We start from the raw sequence: 17,830 nt of genomic DNA on the forward strand, positions 1-17,830 counted from the left end.
GACATCTGTAAAAATGCTCTACAGGAAACTGTGCCCTCAACTAAACTAATTAAGCACAATCATCAATCTTTGTGACAGAGCAGAGGGAAAATAAAGGTAATTGGGGATCTCCGCTAAGAGGGAAGTTATTTGACAGTACAAATGTGTGGGGCAGGCAAACACTAGAGAATATTCTGTTTAAATATCTTGCAAACCAAGAAGTTTGGTTTATTGTTCAAAAAATACATGTGTTATTTAGTAGGAAAGAAATGTTGGTAATGAATAGCTTATCATCATGATTTTCTGTAAAGAGCAAAATCATATGAAACTGTAATACATTGTTGCAAAGGTATGATTTTTGTCTTTGATGACGATGATGGCGATGATGACGATGATGACGATGATGATGACATTTAGACTTAGGGAATTAAAAGGGGTGCAGACCCTTTTATTAGTTACCTTGATTTTAGTCTTCAGAGACACCAAAAACTAGAGCAATGGGAAAGGACCTTGACTTTTCCTATCATCGGAGATTTTTCCATAAGTTTTGGCTTGAAGTGGCATTAGGAAGTGAGCAGAATAGGGACATCACTTCATGGTCCCTTGAAAATTGGAATACTAGAGAATGAAGTGCCTCTACCTGTGAAGATAGACAATACAGATACTATCATGAGAGGCAAAGTCACTGAAGCCTGGGAGGTGGAAGACGTGGGTGGCTTATTACAGTGGAGAGAGGGCTCTGGAGATCTTTGGCCAAGGTGTGCGTGTATATGTGGAAGGGAGATGGAACATCATTGAACAGTTTTGCCAAGAGGGAACTAAAGGATGATGATCCGGGGACTTTGATTCTAAAGAAGTAACTCAAGTGTTCAGAGTGAGAAGGGCAACGAGCCGACTTTTAAAACTTCCAATATTTAGTAAATATATTAGAAGAGAATCAAGTCAAATTTTGCTATATTCACTAAACTCAAACATGGATTCCATAGTGTTCCAATCATGTATCGACACCAAACATAAAGAGAGGTTGCTTACGTGCCTATAAATAAATTTGGCATTCTTTATTTTCACGACGTGAATAGTTCTCTTTCTAAAGGGTTTTCTCTATAAACAGCTATGATGTTATTTTATATTTTGGAGTGTTTGAAATGATCATTAATTTGACACACATTCCTAGAATGTATTTATGCATTCTCATAGGTCTTGAAGGAAGGCAACATTTCTATGCACACCTTTGCCATAAAGAATTTTGAAAAATGTCTTTCCAGATGTTGTGAGACTAAATATTTATGGCTGAGGCTTGAAAGAGTCTTTAAAAACATCATAATTAGAGCTCTATGGAAGATATATTATTATAAACTTTGTACCAAAAACATTTGAATTTACTGCAAACTGAGTACTTAATTTGATTGTTCTTTCCCTTTTATACTCGTGGTCATATCCTAAAATACATCATGCTGAGGCACACTGGTGTGCTGTAAGTGGATTTCAAGTGGGCCAAGGTGTTGATCCCCTCAGTCCTTGGAAAGGACCCTAAGAATGCTTTGTAGCCCAGTTGCTGAAAAAAATTATAGTTTTCAATGTGCTCCTTAACGTGCAAAAGGTTGGGCCTACTCTTACTTAGTTTTGCTTTTTAGCTCCTTCTTCTCTGTTCAACGTCTAAGTATTGCGATGCCCTAGAACTTTGTCCTGTGACATTTTTTCTGTCTAGAGTATCCTTAGGTGACCTCGCTTAGTTCTGAGATTTTAAGTATAGTACACAGTCTGTAACTCCCTGTAGCTTCAACCGTGACCTCTCTTTAGAATTCCAGGTTCACATCCAGTGCCCACGTGACAGCTGCACACGCGTGTCTAGTTAGCACCACCGCCTTAGCATGGCTGTACTGGAACCCTTTGGTTCTCCGTACCTCCAAACCTGCTTTTATCTCAGTTTCCCCATATCAGTAAAAGGCACCGCCAACCACCCACTTACTCAAGCCACAATCTAGAGCTGTACTTGATTCTTTCCTTTACCTTTCTTCCCACATTGCTCCATCGGCAAGTCCTGCTGACTCTACATCTGGAACATAACCTGAATCCATCCCCTTTTCCCATGATCACTACTAGCAATCTGATCCAGGCCTCTACCCTGTCTCTTTGACTAATGCAATAGCTGCCTGACTGTTGCCCTATTTCCTCCATAAAATCTATTGTTTAGGAAGTAGTCAGAATTATCTTTTAAAAATGTAAATCAGTTTATGTCAATCTCCTTTTAAAAGCCATCATACTCGGAATCCCAGCACCCCGCCCTTGCAGTGCACAGCACAGTCTTTCCCCTGCCTGCTCCAACACCATCTCATGCTATTTCCCCCTTTCCCATGTGTGTTCCAGGGACAGGGGCCTTTCAGGTTTTCAAATATGCTAACTTTCCACTCGAGGGTTTATATAAGCTGCCAGCTCCTTCTGGAATGCTAGTTTCTATCGATTTACTCATCTTTCTTTCTGTCTGTCACTAGTCTCCTCCTCGCTCTTGCTCCTTCGCTCCACAACAGAGGCTTCATGAGAAAAGAGATCTTATGTGCTTAGGTCCCTGCTCCACTGTCGTGTCTCTGGTGCCTGGAACAGGGCCTGCCACATAGCAGACCCTCCATAAACACTGTCATAAAATGAATTTTGCAAGATTCTTTAGATACTTTATATTTTTATGACTAAATTGACCTAGTTAGTGCTGTAATATTTTAATTTCCATTGCATTCCAACCCATCCCTCCAGCATTCTTAAAGTTCAGACTTTAGACATTGTTCCTTCCAATAATAAACCTTTTTTTTAATTGCAGTAACATTGGATTATAACATTATATAGCTTTCAGATAAACATTGTAATATATTTTGAATTCTGTGTAGATTACATCATGTTCACCACCCAAAAACTAATTATAGTCCATCCCCTCACGTGTGAGCCTAAGCACCCCTTTTGCCCTCCCCCCTCCCCTATGGTAACCACCAGTCCAATCTCCATTGCTATGTGTTTGTTTGTCGTTGTTTTTATCTTCTACTTATGAGTGAGATCATACGGTATTTGACTTTCTCCCTCTGACTAATTTCACTCAGCACAATACCCTCAAGGACCATCCATGTTGTCACAAATGGCTAGATTTCATCATTTCTTATGGCTGAGTAGTATTCCATTGTGTATAAATACCACATCTTCTTTATCCATTTGTCCCTTGATGGGCACCTAGGTTGCTTCCATGTCTTGGCTATTGTGTATAATGCTGCAATGAACATAGGGGTGCAAGTATCTTTACGCCTTTGCTTTTTCAAGTTCTTTGGATAAATAACCAGCTGTGAGATAGCTGGATTGTATGGTAGATCTAGTCTTAATTTTCTGAGCATACTCCATACTGCTTTCCATAGTGGCTGTACCAGTTTGCACTCGCACTAGCAGTGTACGAGGGTTCTCTTCTCTCCACGTCCTCTCCAACATTTGTTGTTTCCTGTAAACCTTTTTTTTTTTAACTTTTAGAAGTCCTAGTAGAATTTGTTTTCTTATTTTGCAAACATTTGTTTTTATTTTCATCTTTTGGTTGTCATTATATATATAATGTATATATGTATCATTATAGGTATGTATACACATTACATATATAATATACATTATATGTATCATATATATTATATATATGTATCAAACACATATCATATACATATGATATATATCATATACATTATACAGAATTTTAATTCTTTCATGGAGTATAATACTGTACAGAAAAGAATACAAAACATGAATATAAAAACAAAAATATACAGCTCAGTGAATTATCACAAAAGATGTCTTTTTAACAATTATCTAGGCAAAGAAATAGAACAAGATGACCTCCTTGTGCCCCTTCCTATCACTACCTAGTCCCTAACTAACTAATGGTAACTAGTACTCTGATTTTTATGGCACACACTTCCTTGATTTCTTTATAGTTTTACCAGCCCTGCATGTACCCTGTAACAGTACAGATTGGTTTTGCCTGTTTTGTATATTATATAAATGAAATAATACGGTATGCACTCTCGTTGTGATTAGGTCTCTACATTGATATTAAATGTAGCGTCTATTTGCAATAGGCCAGTTATCTGTCTATCATCTATCTACTTATTATTTATTTATTTTATTATTTATATCCTTCCTTCTTCCATAGGATATTTGAAGTGGCTTACAAAAATGCCTGCAAATATAATGCAACAGAGAAAAATTTCAGAGTCAGGAAAAATAAAAACCTGTAGAGAAAGGAATAAGATCAAGATAGAATACAAAAATTTGCAGGAGTGAAAAACGTATTCAATTTGAAACTTTGGATATGAGCTTCCTGGAGAAATGCAATCAGTTGTAATATTTATATTATTACAAAAAACCCCCACATATTCCAGTTCCTCATTTAAAAAAGTGTTTAAATCTCAAATATTTTTTCCTTGCATAAGCCTTTTTTATTGGGGTGGGACAGAGATTGGCCCTGAGCTAACATCTGTTGCCAATCTTCTTCTTTTTTTTCCCTCCCCAAAGCCCCAGGACACAGTTGTATATCTTAGTTGTAGGTCATTCTAGTTCTTCTATGGGGGATGCCACCACACCATGGCTTGATGTGGTACGTAGGTCTGTGCCCAGGGTCCAAACCGGCAAACCCAGGCTGCCGAAGCAGAGCATGTGAACTTAACCACTCGGCCATGGGGCCAACCCTGCATAAGTCTTCTTGAAAAGACACCTAATAATGTTGTAGACATCCTCCAACATATGTAATGGCGGTTTATACAAGAACTGGGCACAGTGTGTCAGACACTTCTCCCTCCTCAATTGATCAGTGTATGGGGATTGTTTTGATTAACTTCACTTGTAGTCCGGTAACCTTATTTTCTGGTCCAGATTTTTCTAGACATGCTGCTGGTTTTCTCTAAATACAAGAAATAAATATTTAAATTCAGTCATACTGGGACTTTTGTAGTCTTGTACTTACTGCTGTAGATATATATCAAAATGTTGGCTTTGTGGGATGATATTGTACTCAAATGTTGGGGTAGAACCTGTTTATTATGGATGTTGTTAAAAGACCATTTGTATACCAGTTAGAAGTAGGTTTTGTGTTGACAGTGTGGAAATAACCTGCTGTGTTTCTCTGAGAATCTGCCCTGTCCGTGGACCGTCTGGGCCCCGCAGGACAGTTATGGGTAAATGTCAACAGGTGACTCATTCTCGGCCAGTGTGTGTTTGGGCTTTGTAGGGGTTTCAATAAAGTCAGCATAATTTGCATTTTCTTAAATTAATACTTCTTAAAATAGCTAGGTCTTGCTGTTGTCCTTTAATAGGACATACCTCAAACTTAGAAACTTCAAGAAACAAATCCTTAGCATCACTTCTGTCTGGAAAGGCACAGATTTACTTACATAGATTATTTTCTAATTATTTGTGTAAGAAAAGAATGTGCTCGTTCAGATGAGATCAAAAATGACCCTGAGTTTTGGAAATGCGTCTTTCCGCCTCTTCCTTCCGCTCCCTTCTCTCTGTTTCCTGCTGGGGTTCTTCCTTTTCCTCCGTGTTCTTTCTCCTGCCCGCCTTTCCCCTTCATCTGCTTCTCCTCCTCCTGCTCTTCTCCCTCCAGCTCTCTGCTTCTAAGATCTTGTTGTTGTCATTTTCAAACAAGCTGCAACCTGACCCATCTAGAAGTCACACTACACAGTCACGGTGCCCTTAAGTTGGTGTTTGTTTATGTCCTGAGTTTGTGCCAAAAGCAAACAATTAGAGATCCGCCACATTCTTCAACCTGTGTTCTTTTATTTCCCCAGAGACGTGTATGGGGGGACTGTTGCCAAATTTAAGGACCATTAAATTGCTAAATCATCGCATTGGGGGTTTGTGTGTGCACACATGTGTATTTATGTGTGTGTGTGTGAGTGTGTGTATTTCCAGGAACCCGCTGGCGGCGATGACATTGTAGCCACTGATTACCGGGCATGTTTCCATCAAGACCACACTTTACTCGAAAGGCCTTTCACGTTTGTTTGTAGAAGCCTTGACAGAGCCACAATATAAATAGTGAAACAAGTAGCAGCAACGGTTCACAGCTTAGAACGTGGAAAAACTGTGCTCTAGGTTTTTACGAAATAAATTCTCTCCTTTCTATTGGTAATTCCATTTGAACTTTAATAAAGAATAGTTGTTTGCTATTTTAGTAGCCTGGATTAGCAGCTTCAAAAAGATCCTTTTAAGGAGGGCAAATAGGAAAGAAACAGAGCCAAATTTTTTCCTTTTTTTTTTTCCCCCTCTCTTGTCCAAACAGTGAATCATCCATCTCCTGAAATGGTTACGAAGTCCAAAGGGAATTACATTGCTGTTTTGCTTAGGAAGAGGGAAGACCTGAGTTGGGGTAGGGGAAAGAAAGGATTTTTTTCTGCTAGATAGAAAACCAGAACAATTCCTCAACTTCAGAGTGTTAATTATTTCTTCTGCCATCCAAAGATACGCCTTATTCTTGGATTCAGACATTTTAAATTTACAAGATTATTAAACACTTGAATAATACGCTTCTTTTTTTATCCCTTTTCAGACAAAAATGCGAGCTGAGTTGAATTCTCTTCCGTTCTTCCTCCTTTCCCTCACCCTTCCTCTCTCTATTATTCATTCTTTAATTATTTTGCTTCAGGATGAAAAAAATCATTCCCGTGTGAAACAAGGAAAGAGATTTAAGTCTCTTCTTTCCTGCTAAGAATTCATCATGCAGAATATGCCTTTACTGTGGTGGATGTTTTCCCCAAACAACTTCTGACTTCGTTAGATCGTGTTTAATATTAATGCACTGCAGTTGCTTTTGGCGAGAGGTCCTGCACTTCTCCATTCTTTAGAACAAAGAATACTGTGGTTGATTTTTTTCTAAGGGAAGAAAATGTTTGTTCCTATTTTATTATAATTGCTTTCTTGTTGCTTGTTGTTATCCCCCCTTGGCCTGTGAATAGCTGGGACACTTTTGGGCACACATGTATGGATTTAAGTATTTTTTAGTTCTTCAGAATTTGCTGGAAGTTAAGTCAACACTTAAGCCAAAAACAGATTTGATTTTGTTAAGAGGTGCCTTTCTCTGCTGTATATCCTGATACTGATGTTTAATTAAGGATGCAGCTAAATGGGTCTCTAATGTGAAGCAAAAAAATTTGCTTTGGGTGCGTCCCCCGGATAAAGTTGAGATACAGCCTTTCTTATGCAGTAAAAACAGCACAAGCTGTGGTGAGCATCTTTTTGAGTTATTTTTTCTTGCTTATACCAGTTCGTCATCTCCTTTCTAATGGTTGTCAAACTTAATTATAAGCCAGTATCGGAAGCCTGTTTTTATTGAATTATTCCTTAGGAGTCTGTTTAGTGCAGCATCTGTTATATTAATTTCTGAACACTGCCCTTCTATTTCATGTGTTTTAAAATTAAAATCCCCAAATCAAAGAAATTGGGTTCTTGGTTTGACTGTAAACCAGGGATATTTTTGTGGAGTTTATCCCTAAGTATCTTATAATTCGATGCTGTTACAGTTCTTTTAAATTTTTCACTTGGATTTTCTAATTGTGCTTGCTTACGGAAACAGGAAATTTTGTAATTTTAACCTTATATCCAGCAACTTTGCTAAATTTACTTACTATTATAAGCTCATTTGTAGATTCTTTGAGTTTTTTACTTACACAAACATATCATCCATGAGGAAAGACAGTTTTTATTCCTTCCTCTCCTCTCCTTATACCTTTTACTTCTTTTGCTGGCTGGGATTCACAGAGCAGTGTTGAATAGAAATAGTAAGAGCAAGCATCCTTGTCTCATTGCGGATTTGAGGTGGAAGGCTTTCAATACTTCACAATTAAGTACAATGTTTGCTTTCTTTATTCGGGTTTTATAAATGCCCTTCATCACATAAAGAAATTGTCTTGTATTTCTAGTTGGCTGAGATTTTATATAATGATTTAATCTTGGATTTTATCAAGTAGTTTTACTACTTGACATCTATGGATGTGATCATATGATTTTTCTCTTGTTCTATTAATATGGTGAGCATTATATTGATTGATTTTAGAATGTTAATTTAAAACATTAATTCCGAGGAAATTCCTGCTTGATAACTATACAATATCCTGTGGTATGTTGCTAATTTGATTTGGGACTAATTAAAAAAATGTTTGTTTTGCATTTGGGTTTATGAAAGAGGCTCACCTCTAATTTTTCTTTCTTGTAATATCCCTGTTGGGTATTGGTACCAAGATTATGCTGGATTCAGAAAATAAGTTGAGAAGTGTTCCCTCTTTCCATTCTCTGGAAGAATTAGTGTACAATTAATATATTTCTTTCTTAAATGTTTGGAGCTATGAATATTAAACTATGTATTCCTTTTTAAATAGATAAAAACCATCCAGATTTTTAATTTCTTTTCCTGCCAGTTTTGGCAAGTTGAGTTTTTCTAGAAGTGTCCTCTTCCTCTAAATTTTAAAATCTGTTAAAGTAAAATTGTAACGTCAGTAGAATCTGTAGTATGTCACTGTTTTGTTCCTAATATTGGTAAATTATGCCTTCTCTCAGTCTTTTCTCTCTATTTTTCTTGAGCAATTTTCAGAAATATTTGTATTAGTCCTTTCAAGGACTCAACTTTCTGTTTTGTGAATTTTCTCCAGTGTGTTTGTTTCCTATATCTTTGAGTTTTGCTCTTATTCTTTATTATATCATTCCTTCTACATTTTTTAGTTGAATTTGCTGGTTTTTAAAAAATGTCTTATGCTTTTGAGGATATGAAATTTCCTCAGAGCTTGGCTTTAGTTGCATCCTACAAGTTTAAATGTCGTATTTTTATTATCATACAATTAAAGTATATTCTAATTTATGTTGTGATTTTGTCTTCTACCATGAGTTATTTAAAAATGCATTATTTAATTTTCAAACATTCGGGAATTTTCTAATTTTGTTTTATTATTGACTTTCAGACTATTTTCTCGGTGGCCAGAGAATATAACTCTGTGACTGAAACCCTTTGAAATGTGTTAAGACATGATTTATGCCTCAATAGATGTTAATTTTGGAAAATGTTTCTTTTGCACTAGAAAAGAAAGTATAGTCTGTCGTTGTTGATAACAATGTTCAACATATGTCAACTAGTCGAGTGTGTTACTCATGTTACTCAAATATTCTACATCTTCACAGATTTTTTTTTCTCCTCATTCTGAGGGTTGCTAAAATTTCCCACTGTGACTGTATATTTATCTCTTCGTCCAGTTTGCCAATTTTTGCTTTATATATTTAGAAGCAATGTTATTAGTGCATACAAATTAGGGGTTAATGTATTTTCCTGAGGTTTGCCCCTTTTATAATAAGGAAATATTTGTCTTAATCTCAAGTATAGTCATGTGCCGAATAATGACATTTGGGTCAATGACGGACCTCATATATGATGGTGGTCCCAGATAAGTGCCATATAGCCTAGGTGTGTAGCAGGCTATAACATCTGGGCTTGTGTAAGTACACTCTGTGATGTTCGCGCAATGACGAAATCACCTAATGATGCATTTCTCAGAACGTATCCCCATTCTTAAGTGATGCATAACTAATTCTTCTTGTCTTGTAGTCTACTTTGTCTGATATTGGTATATTACATCAATGTTACATCTTTTTCTATACTTTTACTTTCAACCTTTTAATATCATTATATTTACAGTGTGCTACTGTAAACAGTATATTGCTGTTGTAGTTTTTAAAATTCAATTTGATAGGTTTTGTTCTTTTTATAGAAATGCCTTGTCTCTTTACTTTTTTTTATTGTGATAAAAAAATGTGATGTTAAATTTACCATCTTAATTATTTTTAAATGCATAGTTCAGTAGTGTTAGGTATATTCACATTGTTGTACAACAGATCTCTAGAACATTTTTATCTTGCAGCCTTGAAACTCTATACCCACTAACCACTAATTGCCTCTTTACATTAATGTAATCACTCTTACATTTGGCTTCAAATTTGTCATTTTGCTATTTGTTTTCTACTTGTTTCACATTTTCCCGTTTTCCTCTCATTTCTTTAGTGCTGTTGTACTAAATAGGGTTTTTTACTATCTTTCCCCCCTTTAGCTTGTTAGTTATGAATTCTTTAAAAAAATTCTTTTAGTAGATCCAATAGAGGTTACAATATATAATTAAAATCTCATGTAAATTGATATTTCAACCACTTCCCTGACAATCTAGGAACCTTCGAACAATTTCTCTCTACATAGTCACTTCTTCAATTTGTAACCATTGAAATGCATTTTAATTACACATGGATTTTAAGCTACATAAGATATTATGATTGTTGTATACACTGAATATTGATTTATTTTCACCCACGTGTTTATGCTCTCCAATGTTCTTTCCTTCCTGCATGTCTTTGTTTCCATTGGTAATAATTCTTCTCTGCCCTTACTATTTCTTTTAGTGTGGGTCTTCTGGTGACAAATACTTCCAGTTTGTTTTTCTGGAAATGTCTTTATTTTGCCTTCATTTTTTCATGTTTTCACTCAGTAATAGAATTCTTGATCGGCAATTATTTTATATCAGCACTTTGAAGATATAATTCCATTGTTTTCTGATTTGCATCACTTAAATGAGGTCAGCGCTCAGTTTTATTGTAGTTCCTTTGACAGTAATATGTATTTTTGTCTCTGACTGATTTAAATTGTTTTCTCTCTGTCATTTTTATCAGTTTGACTGTCATGTGCCTAGAGGGGTTTTCCTTGCGTTTGTCCTGATTTGGGTTCATAGTTTATCTTGAATGTTAGAGTAATATCTTTCATTAATCTTGAAACATGATTGGCCACTGCCTTTTCAAATATTGCTTCAACCCCATTCTCTCTCCTCTCCTAGGGAGCCCCTATTACACATATGTTAGACCTTTTCTCCATGTCCCCTGTATCTCATGCTCATGTCTATATTTTTCATCCCTTTTTCCCTCCATGCTTCCGTATGGATATTTTCTTTTCTTCTGACATTTTTTCCGATTCACTAATCTTTTCCTCAGTGTGTCTAATCTGTTGTAAAACACATTTTTGAGTTTTTAGAATTCAGTTGTTAAATTTACAGTTTTGAAATGTCATTTGAATAATTTCATTTATAGATTCTAATTCTCTACCGTAATTTTCTAACTAATTAGTTTTATTTCCTCTGGAGAGTTTTTCCTCTGGAGTTTCCAGTCATTTGGTCATATTTCCTTTATGCTTGGTAGTTTTTATTGATTGCTGAATATCGTATATGAAAAGAGCAGAGATGATGAAGCTATGTGTGATGAAAACATTTTGCTCTAGACAGGATTTATTGTTGCGCCTCAAAGACAGAAGAATGTCAGATAAACTTAACCTATTCTGTGTTTGAGCTGATTCAAATCAGGATTTCAGTCTTCATGAAGACTAATCTGTTTTTGCTTCACCCATCTCCTGTGGTAGGGGTTGGCAAAGTTTTTCTGCATAGGGTCAGAAAGTAAATATTTTAGGTTTTGCAGGCCTACAGTCTCTGTTCCAACTACTCAGTCTTGTCATTGTAGCCCAAAAGCATCCATAAACAATATGTAAATTAATGGGTGTGGCTGTGTTCCAATAAAACTTTAATTATAAAAACAGGCAGTGGGCCAGATTTGCCCTGCAGACCATAGTTTTCTGACCTCCCTCCCAGGATGTAGCTCTCCAGAGGTCTCATCTCAAAACCTGTGTTATTTAATGATGACTCCTTCTCTGTGGAGAGCCCTAAAGTCCCATTTTTGTCTTCCTACCCCTGTGAAACTACCTTTAGACCTGCTAACCTTCTCAGATGTTAGCCACAACCTAAGAATGAACAAATACCTTGAGGGCAAGAGCAACATCAAATGTCAGGTTCACCTCTATGAAACTTTCTTTTGCTCCAGGATCTTAGCTTCTAAGATAGTCCCCTGGATAACTCTTTGATGCCTTCAAACATTTTTTTTTTGCATTTTTTTCTAGCTTTTCTCCTTATTCTTGGGACAAGTAGTCTATCAGATCCAGAAACATATGAGGATCGTTTTTGAAATTCAGATTCAGTGTTACCTCAACAAAGAGTGGGAAAATCATCTTTATATTTTGGATTTTGCATCAGAAATTGTCAGACCACAGGGTATACTCAGAAACCAGTTGGGCACCCGCAACTTTTAAACGATAATTTGTCTTGAATCTCTCCAAGTCTCTACCTGCTGACTGCTCCTTCCTTAGTCCTCATCTCAAACAGCCTTCTAATCCTCCTGATATGCCTTTCCTAATTCATTCTCTACGTGGCAGCCAGAGTGATTCTTATGAAACATAAGTTTGAGAATGTTACCTCTCCCTGCTTCAGACTCTTCAATGACTCCCCATTTCCCTTAGAATATAAAAGATACACTATAAGATAGCTTGTAAGACCCTTCATGACCTGCCCCTGTCTTTTTCTCTAACCTAATTTTTCCACATTCTTTCCCCTAAAACCATACTATTTAGTTCTAATTAGTTGCTTTTCAACTTTTGAACTGGCCAGAGCTTTTCTCCCTCAGTGCCTTTGCACACAACCTACCTGGGGCGTGATCTCCTTATCTTGCCTTTGCTTTAAGTCCATCATCATTGTTCAAGTCTCAACTTAGGTTAGCTCTCTCTAGGAAACCTTTTCTGATTCCTAAATTCTAGCCTAGATTCAGAGTACTGTGTATGTCCCCAGTGATATTTCTTATACCCTCTGTACTGAAAATTTGTGTGGTTACTTATTTGTAGCCCCTAAAATATTATGAGCTTCAAGAGGCAAGGCTATCTCCATTCCATCTTGAATCATTAGCATTTAGCACAGTGTCTGGCCCATAATAGGTGCTCAATAGTTGTTTGCTGAAGGAATGAATGAATGAAATGCTATAAATATATTTGGCATTATTTACTTTTCATTATGATACTTACATTCATTGATTCTCAGTATAATCTTAGAAGCTGGGAAAGCAGTATTATTTCTGTTTTAAAAATGGGCAAATGGGAACAGAGAGGCCAGTTGACTTGTTTGGGTTTTTCAGGATGTTTAATGGTGAGTGTAGATCTAATCTCTAGGTTCTACAGGTCTCAGCATAGATGTCAAGATTGGATACCATAGTCTTCTCTCATGCACTATTTCCTTTCTCCTTTCACATCCTTGCTTCTTTCTTTGTTTTCCCTCCCCCATCACTATTATTAAGGCCACATTGAAAGCTAGAGAGATGGTGTCACTTTGATGAATCAATAGGTTTGGGGATTTTTGGAGAGTTTCATTATTCATCATTAAGCAAAGCTTCTCTTTCCCCCATGACTCCACCTAAGTCTTGGCTCAGGATGCAGGGGAAGGAGATGTGACAGGTGGTAACTCCTTCTTTTCAAGGTGAGATTGTGCATACAAATTCTAGGAGTACGTGAGAGGTTGGTCATTGATATTGGCAAATTCCTTTGTAATCGAAACCTGTGATTGAGACCCAGCTTGTGAAGCCTTATAATTAGATAATAGTAAATAACTTCAAAACTGTGTATGGTGTCTGGAAGATGGGGAATGGGTTCCAGGTTCACCACCTTGTCAGATTCCTTTGCTGCTGACAGTGGGATCATGCAATCATTAAATATTAAAAGGAGGAAGTTCATATGTGAAATCAGTAATATGATGAGTGGGAACAATCTTTTCTGTGGTCTGTTAAAGGGAGTATTAAAGGGAAATACTAACTAGCATTTACTATTTTTAAATAGTTTACCATTAGCTTCCATTCTGAAATCATTTAAAACCAACGTATGTCATTTTTGTGTGTTTGTGTGGGATGAGGGAAAGCTATACATTTTGTTTCTTTAGCCATAAACTCTGTGCCAAATGTGTCATAGTCAGTTAAGTTGTAGAGATTAATACCTGGAGAATAATGAGGCAGGGCAGACAGTGTCTGAAGCGTTTCTAAAAATTGCCTCTTGAATGCTACGTGGTGGAGGCCTTTAGTCCAGGCAAGAAACTGGAAGTGGAAGCCTAGATGGAGAGGCCAGAAAACACTGACTTCCCTCGCCCCTGTCCTGGCCTGGCTAGAAAGTTTAAGGCCATTTTTATTCATGCCTTTCAGGTAGCATCCTTTTCAAGTGGATGACCATGGAAACCGAGAAGATCTCGGAGAAGCAGGAGGAAATTCTTTCTATCCTGGAAGAAAAATTTCCTAGCTTGCCTCCAAGAGAGGACATCATCAACGTCCTGCAGGAGACCCAATTCAGTGCTCAGGGTGAGTGACTCTGTCCCCAGCTCTGCCACTGCCCCTGAGTAGGGCTGGTTTGTGGTGTGGAGTGTTGCCAGGCCCCAGAAGGTGACTTTGAGTGTGCCTTCACTCTCTTCCCTGTTGTTTGTGCTTGTGGAAGATTTTCAGGCACCTGGGAGCAGGTGGCCCGTACTGCAGCCTCTCCTCTGAGGCCTGTGTGTCTGGATGTGTGGTTAATTCTCATGTCTAATGCGCACCCCAGATGCATCATTATATGAAATCCCTGTGCTGAGAGGGATTTATTTTGAGATTGTGGCAGGAGCAATGTCAAGCACAATGGGATTTCATAAATCAATTAATTTTAGAAAAAAGTAAGAGAGAAGACAACTAAGCAGACAAAATTGTTCTCTGAATCTAGGCTTTATCAGGACAGTGGATTTCCTGGATCAATTGTTTTATAATAATAATAAATAGCTATTATTCATTGAGTGCCTAATATATACAAGGCTCTCATGTATAATTTGCATGGATTATTTTACTGACTCCTCACGACAACCCTGAGAGTCAGGTGTTCTTATTACGCCCAATTTTCAGATGAGAACACTGAAGCACAGAAAGGCATCTTTGCTTTCCTGTCATCACACACACACAGCTGGCAAGTGCCCAGGACAGGATTTAAACCCAGACAATCTACCTTTAAGGTGCACAGCTTTCTCCCTTAGTTTGGAATCCCCCAGGGGCAGACCCTGAAGAAGCCATTGATGTGGGAGGTGATCCCAAGAAACACTGATGAAGGATGGAGTGCCTTATCCAGCTAGTTAGCTCTGTGGAAAGCCAGGCCTCCATTCCACTGGAGAACTCTGTGAAAGGGTGTAAAATTACACCTCAGTGTTACCCTACCCAAGGAATGCAGTGGTGTGTGGGAACTTGTTCATCTGAGCTCCAAGAGCTGATTGTTACATTTTCAGGAATTTTGTGATTTGGTTGATGTTGGATTGGCAGTTGACATCAGCCATGGTAGAAGTATTACACCACAGAAACTGTTGAACACTACAAATCAGGTTTTGTGGCTGGTTGTTAAACATGGACCAGCAAACCACTGGAATATTGAAGGCTACTCAGTCCCAGGGGCTGTTAATTCCTCCAAAGTGGGCTCTGGTGGCCAGAGAAAGCCCTGAGGAAAAGAGATGGAGATGCAGGTGTTTGAGTGTCGTGCTGGGGCACACTACAGTGGTGACATCTGAGGAAATGTGTGTGTGGCACTGACACGCCTGCCACACCTTCTGTTACATGTACACGTGTGAGGATGTACGTGATGCGTGTATACCTACGTGATGGTATACATGTTGTCATTCATTTTCACAGCTAGGCCAAACTTTTAATGTCACAATATAGTCTATAAATCATTTTAAGCTGCAGTATGATAGATGGCGACCTTTCAATCTTCGAGTCAAACAAAATCTTTAGTATCTTTTTGTTTCCCCAGACTATTGTGATTAACAGTGTTCTAAATTGGAGGGCAAATAAATCTGGCGTCAACACACATCTGGGAAAGGGATTTGTGTTTATAAATAAAGCTTTGCTGGGCTTTATCATGGGTCTTCTGCCCAGGGGGTTTGTCCTAGTCAGATGTAATAACCTAGGGTGACAACTATTAGATTAAGCCAGACCCTTGCCTGTTTCCCAGTGATAGGTTTTCTTGAAGCACGTTGGGCAGCTGACTAAGACTATGCAGTTCTGGATAATTTCACCATTCTGGATTATTCCTCCCATCATTGAAAGAATTGAAAATCTCCTACTGCCAGAGACTATTACAAGGGTGACCAACTTATTTATGACAGTTTTATGGGTCACATTTATAAAGTGCATTTTGAATAAAATTATACTAGAAAACATGGGGCTCACCTAAATGCATCCTGAAAGCAAATTTTGGCCTTGTTTGGTGAATTTGGCTAGGTCGCATGGTTGTGCTAGTTTTTCTTCACTTTCCCCCCTCCTCTCATTCCTTTCTCTGCCCTTGTCTGCTCTGGGCCTCCGGAGGCTGCCCTCTGAGTATTTAATCTTCTAGGCTCCCTTGAAGATTACTGGCTTCTGCTTGTGTTTGATCACTGGGAAGAGTTAGCAGTATGTAAGGACATGGAGATTGAGGGGAGGAGAACAGAGAGGCCGTAGTATTTCTTCCCTGCTCCCTTCCAGCTTTGGCCCTAAGTCTCTGGCAGCCCCTCTTCGACAGTTCCACATTTCTATTTCCTTCCCTTGTCCCTTTGCTGGTTTCTGGATGCCTGACCACCTTTGATTCATTTTCTCAGACCCACCCAGAGCTCTGTAAATGTCCTGCCATTAAAAAACTTTCTTTTGCATCATGAGGGGTGAATTCTGTTTCCTGCTGGGATCCTAATTGATGCAGATATTGTCACTAATGTAATTTGTGCCTTAAAATGTGTGTGTTTGTTATGGATAAAAGCGATATTGGAGGGAAAAATATTGAAATTAACAGATGAATTCTTTAAATAATCCCTTGATATTACCAAAAAAAGTTCCCCCAAATATAACATTGCTTTTTTCCTCTCATCCGCAGGTTTAAGTATTGAACAGACAATGCTAAAGGATCTAAAGAAACTGTCAGATGGAGAAATCAAAGTGGCCATTAGTACCATGAACGTGACCCTCCAGGTAAGGATGAGAACTCTGTCAGCAATGATAGATTTTACACAGTTGCAGTCTGAGCAACTGGAATATAGCTCTCTCTACCACATACGTCAGTGTTAGTCTTTTGCTGTGAATGCTTCTTTGTGATATATTTGACTAGGAATGCAGGTTCTTATTTTGGGTGAAAACAGTATGCTAAGTCAATGAAAAATGCCAAACCTAAATTCCCAAGATGAGTGCTGTTTCATTCGTCTCAGTAAAACAAAATCTAAAATTCAAACACTCATGCGTGTGTGTGTGTATATGTATAGTCTGTTCGATGGCAATGATTATATATATGATTAGATTTGCTTCCTTTTTTTTGTGTACCACCCCTCATTGTCCACAGAACTTTTCTAAGAAAACAAGTTGTCGTTTGGCCCTTGTAAGCTATCTGGATGCAGGTCATTTTGGTAATCAATGGTGACAACTCAGTTATTAGTAAGATCCTCCCCCTAATCTGTTAAATGAAGAACTCAGAGTGAATGTTACTCTTGTCTTTGTGTGTTTCCTTAGTAAATTATCTTTTTTCTACTTCGGGGGTATTCAATGACTTGTATGTTAATCTTAATTAACCTAACTAATGGGAATTATATTTTACAGAAGCACATTTGTGCTGTACAGAAGTCTGGGTATTTCTTTACTGTTATATTGCCTTGATCGAGCCATCTGCCTTTAACTGAGGCACTGAGCTCTCAAGTCAAGTTTATGGAGATAAAAAATGCTGTATAGGAATCTGTCTTTTGGTTTTTAGAATTGTATGTTACTATTCTTTTTTTTTTTCTCATGATGATGGTGACTATATCAATGTGTATATTTCTAGGGAATAGCGGGCATGCAGAAGGGTGTCCACACCTCAGAAAACCCAATAGCAAACCGGGTGCTTTTTTCTGTGATTTCTTTGTAAAATTTATTCCCAGCGGATTGGCATCATAATTCAGTT

The 17,830-nt window shown here is 37.7% G+C and overlaps 1 protein-coding gene across 8 annotated transcripts in view; it reads left to right on the plus strand.

The window, feature by feature from the left end:
* Window positions 1-17,830, plus strand: part of PRUNE2 (prune homolog 2 with BCH domain) — a 242,626-nt gene that overhangs the window by 54,873 nt on the left and 169,923 nt on the right. For all 8 annotated transcript variants that reach the window (XR_011531762.1, XM_070590661.1, XM_070590658.1 and 5 more), the window contains 2 exons: window positions 14,074-14,226; window positions 16,778-16,872. Coding sequence is in view for 7 of the 8 variants with exons in the window: in XM_070590661.1 (XP_070446762.1) it covers window positions 14,074-14,226; window positions 16,778-16,872 (248 nt within the window). In the remaining variant the exon portion in view is untranslated. The remainder of the gene's footprint in view (window positions 1-14,073; window positions 14,227-16,777; window positions 16,873-17,830) is intronic.

The sequence above is a fragment of the Equus przewalskii genome, chromosome 22 (assembly GCF_037783145.1).
Source record: "Equus przewalskii isolate Varuska chromosome 22, EquPr2, whole genome shotgun sequence".
Taxonomy (NCBI): domain Eukaryota; kingdom Metazoa; phylum Chordata; class Mammalia; order Perissodactyla; family Equidae; genus Equus; species Equus przewalskii.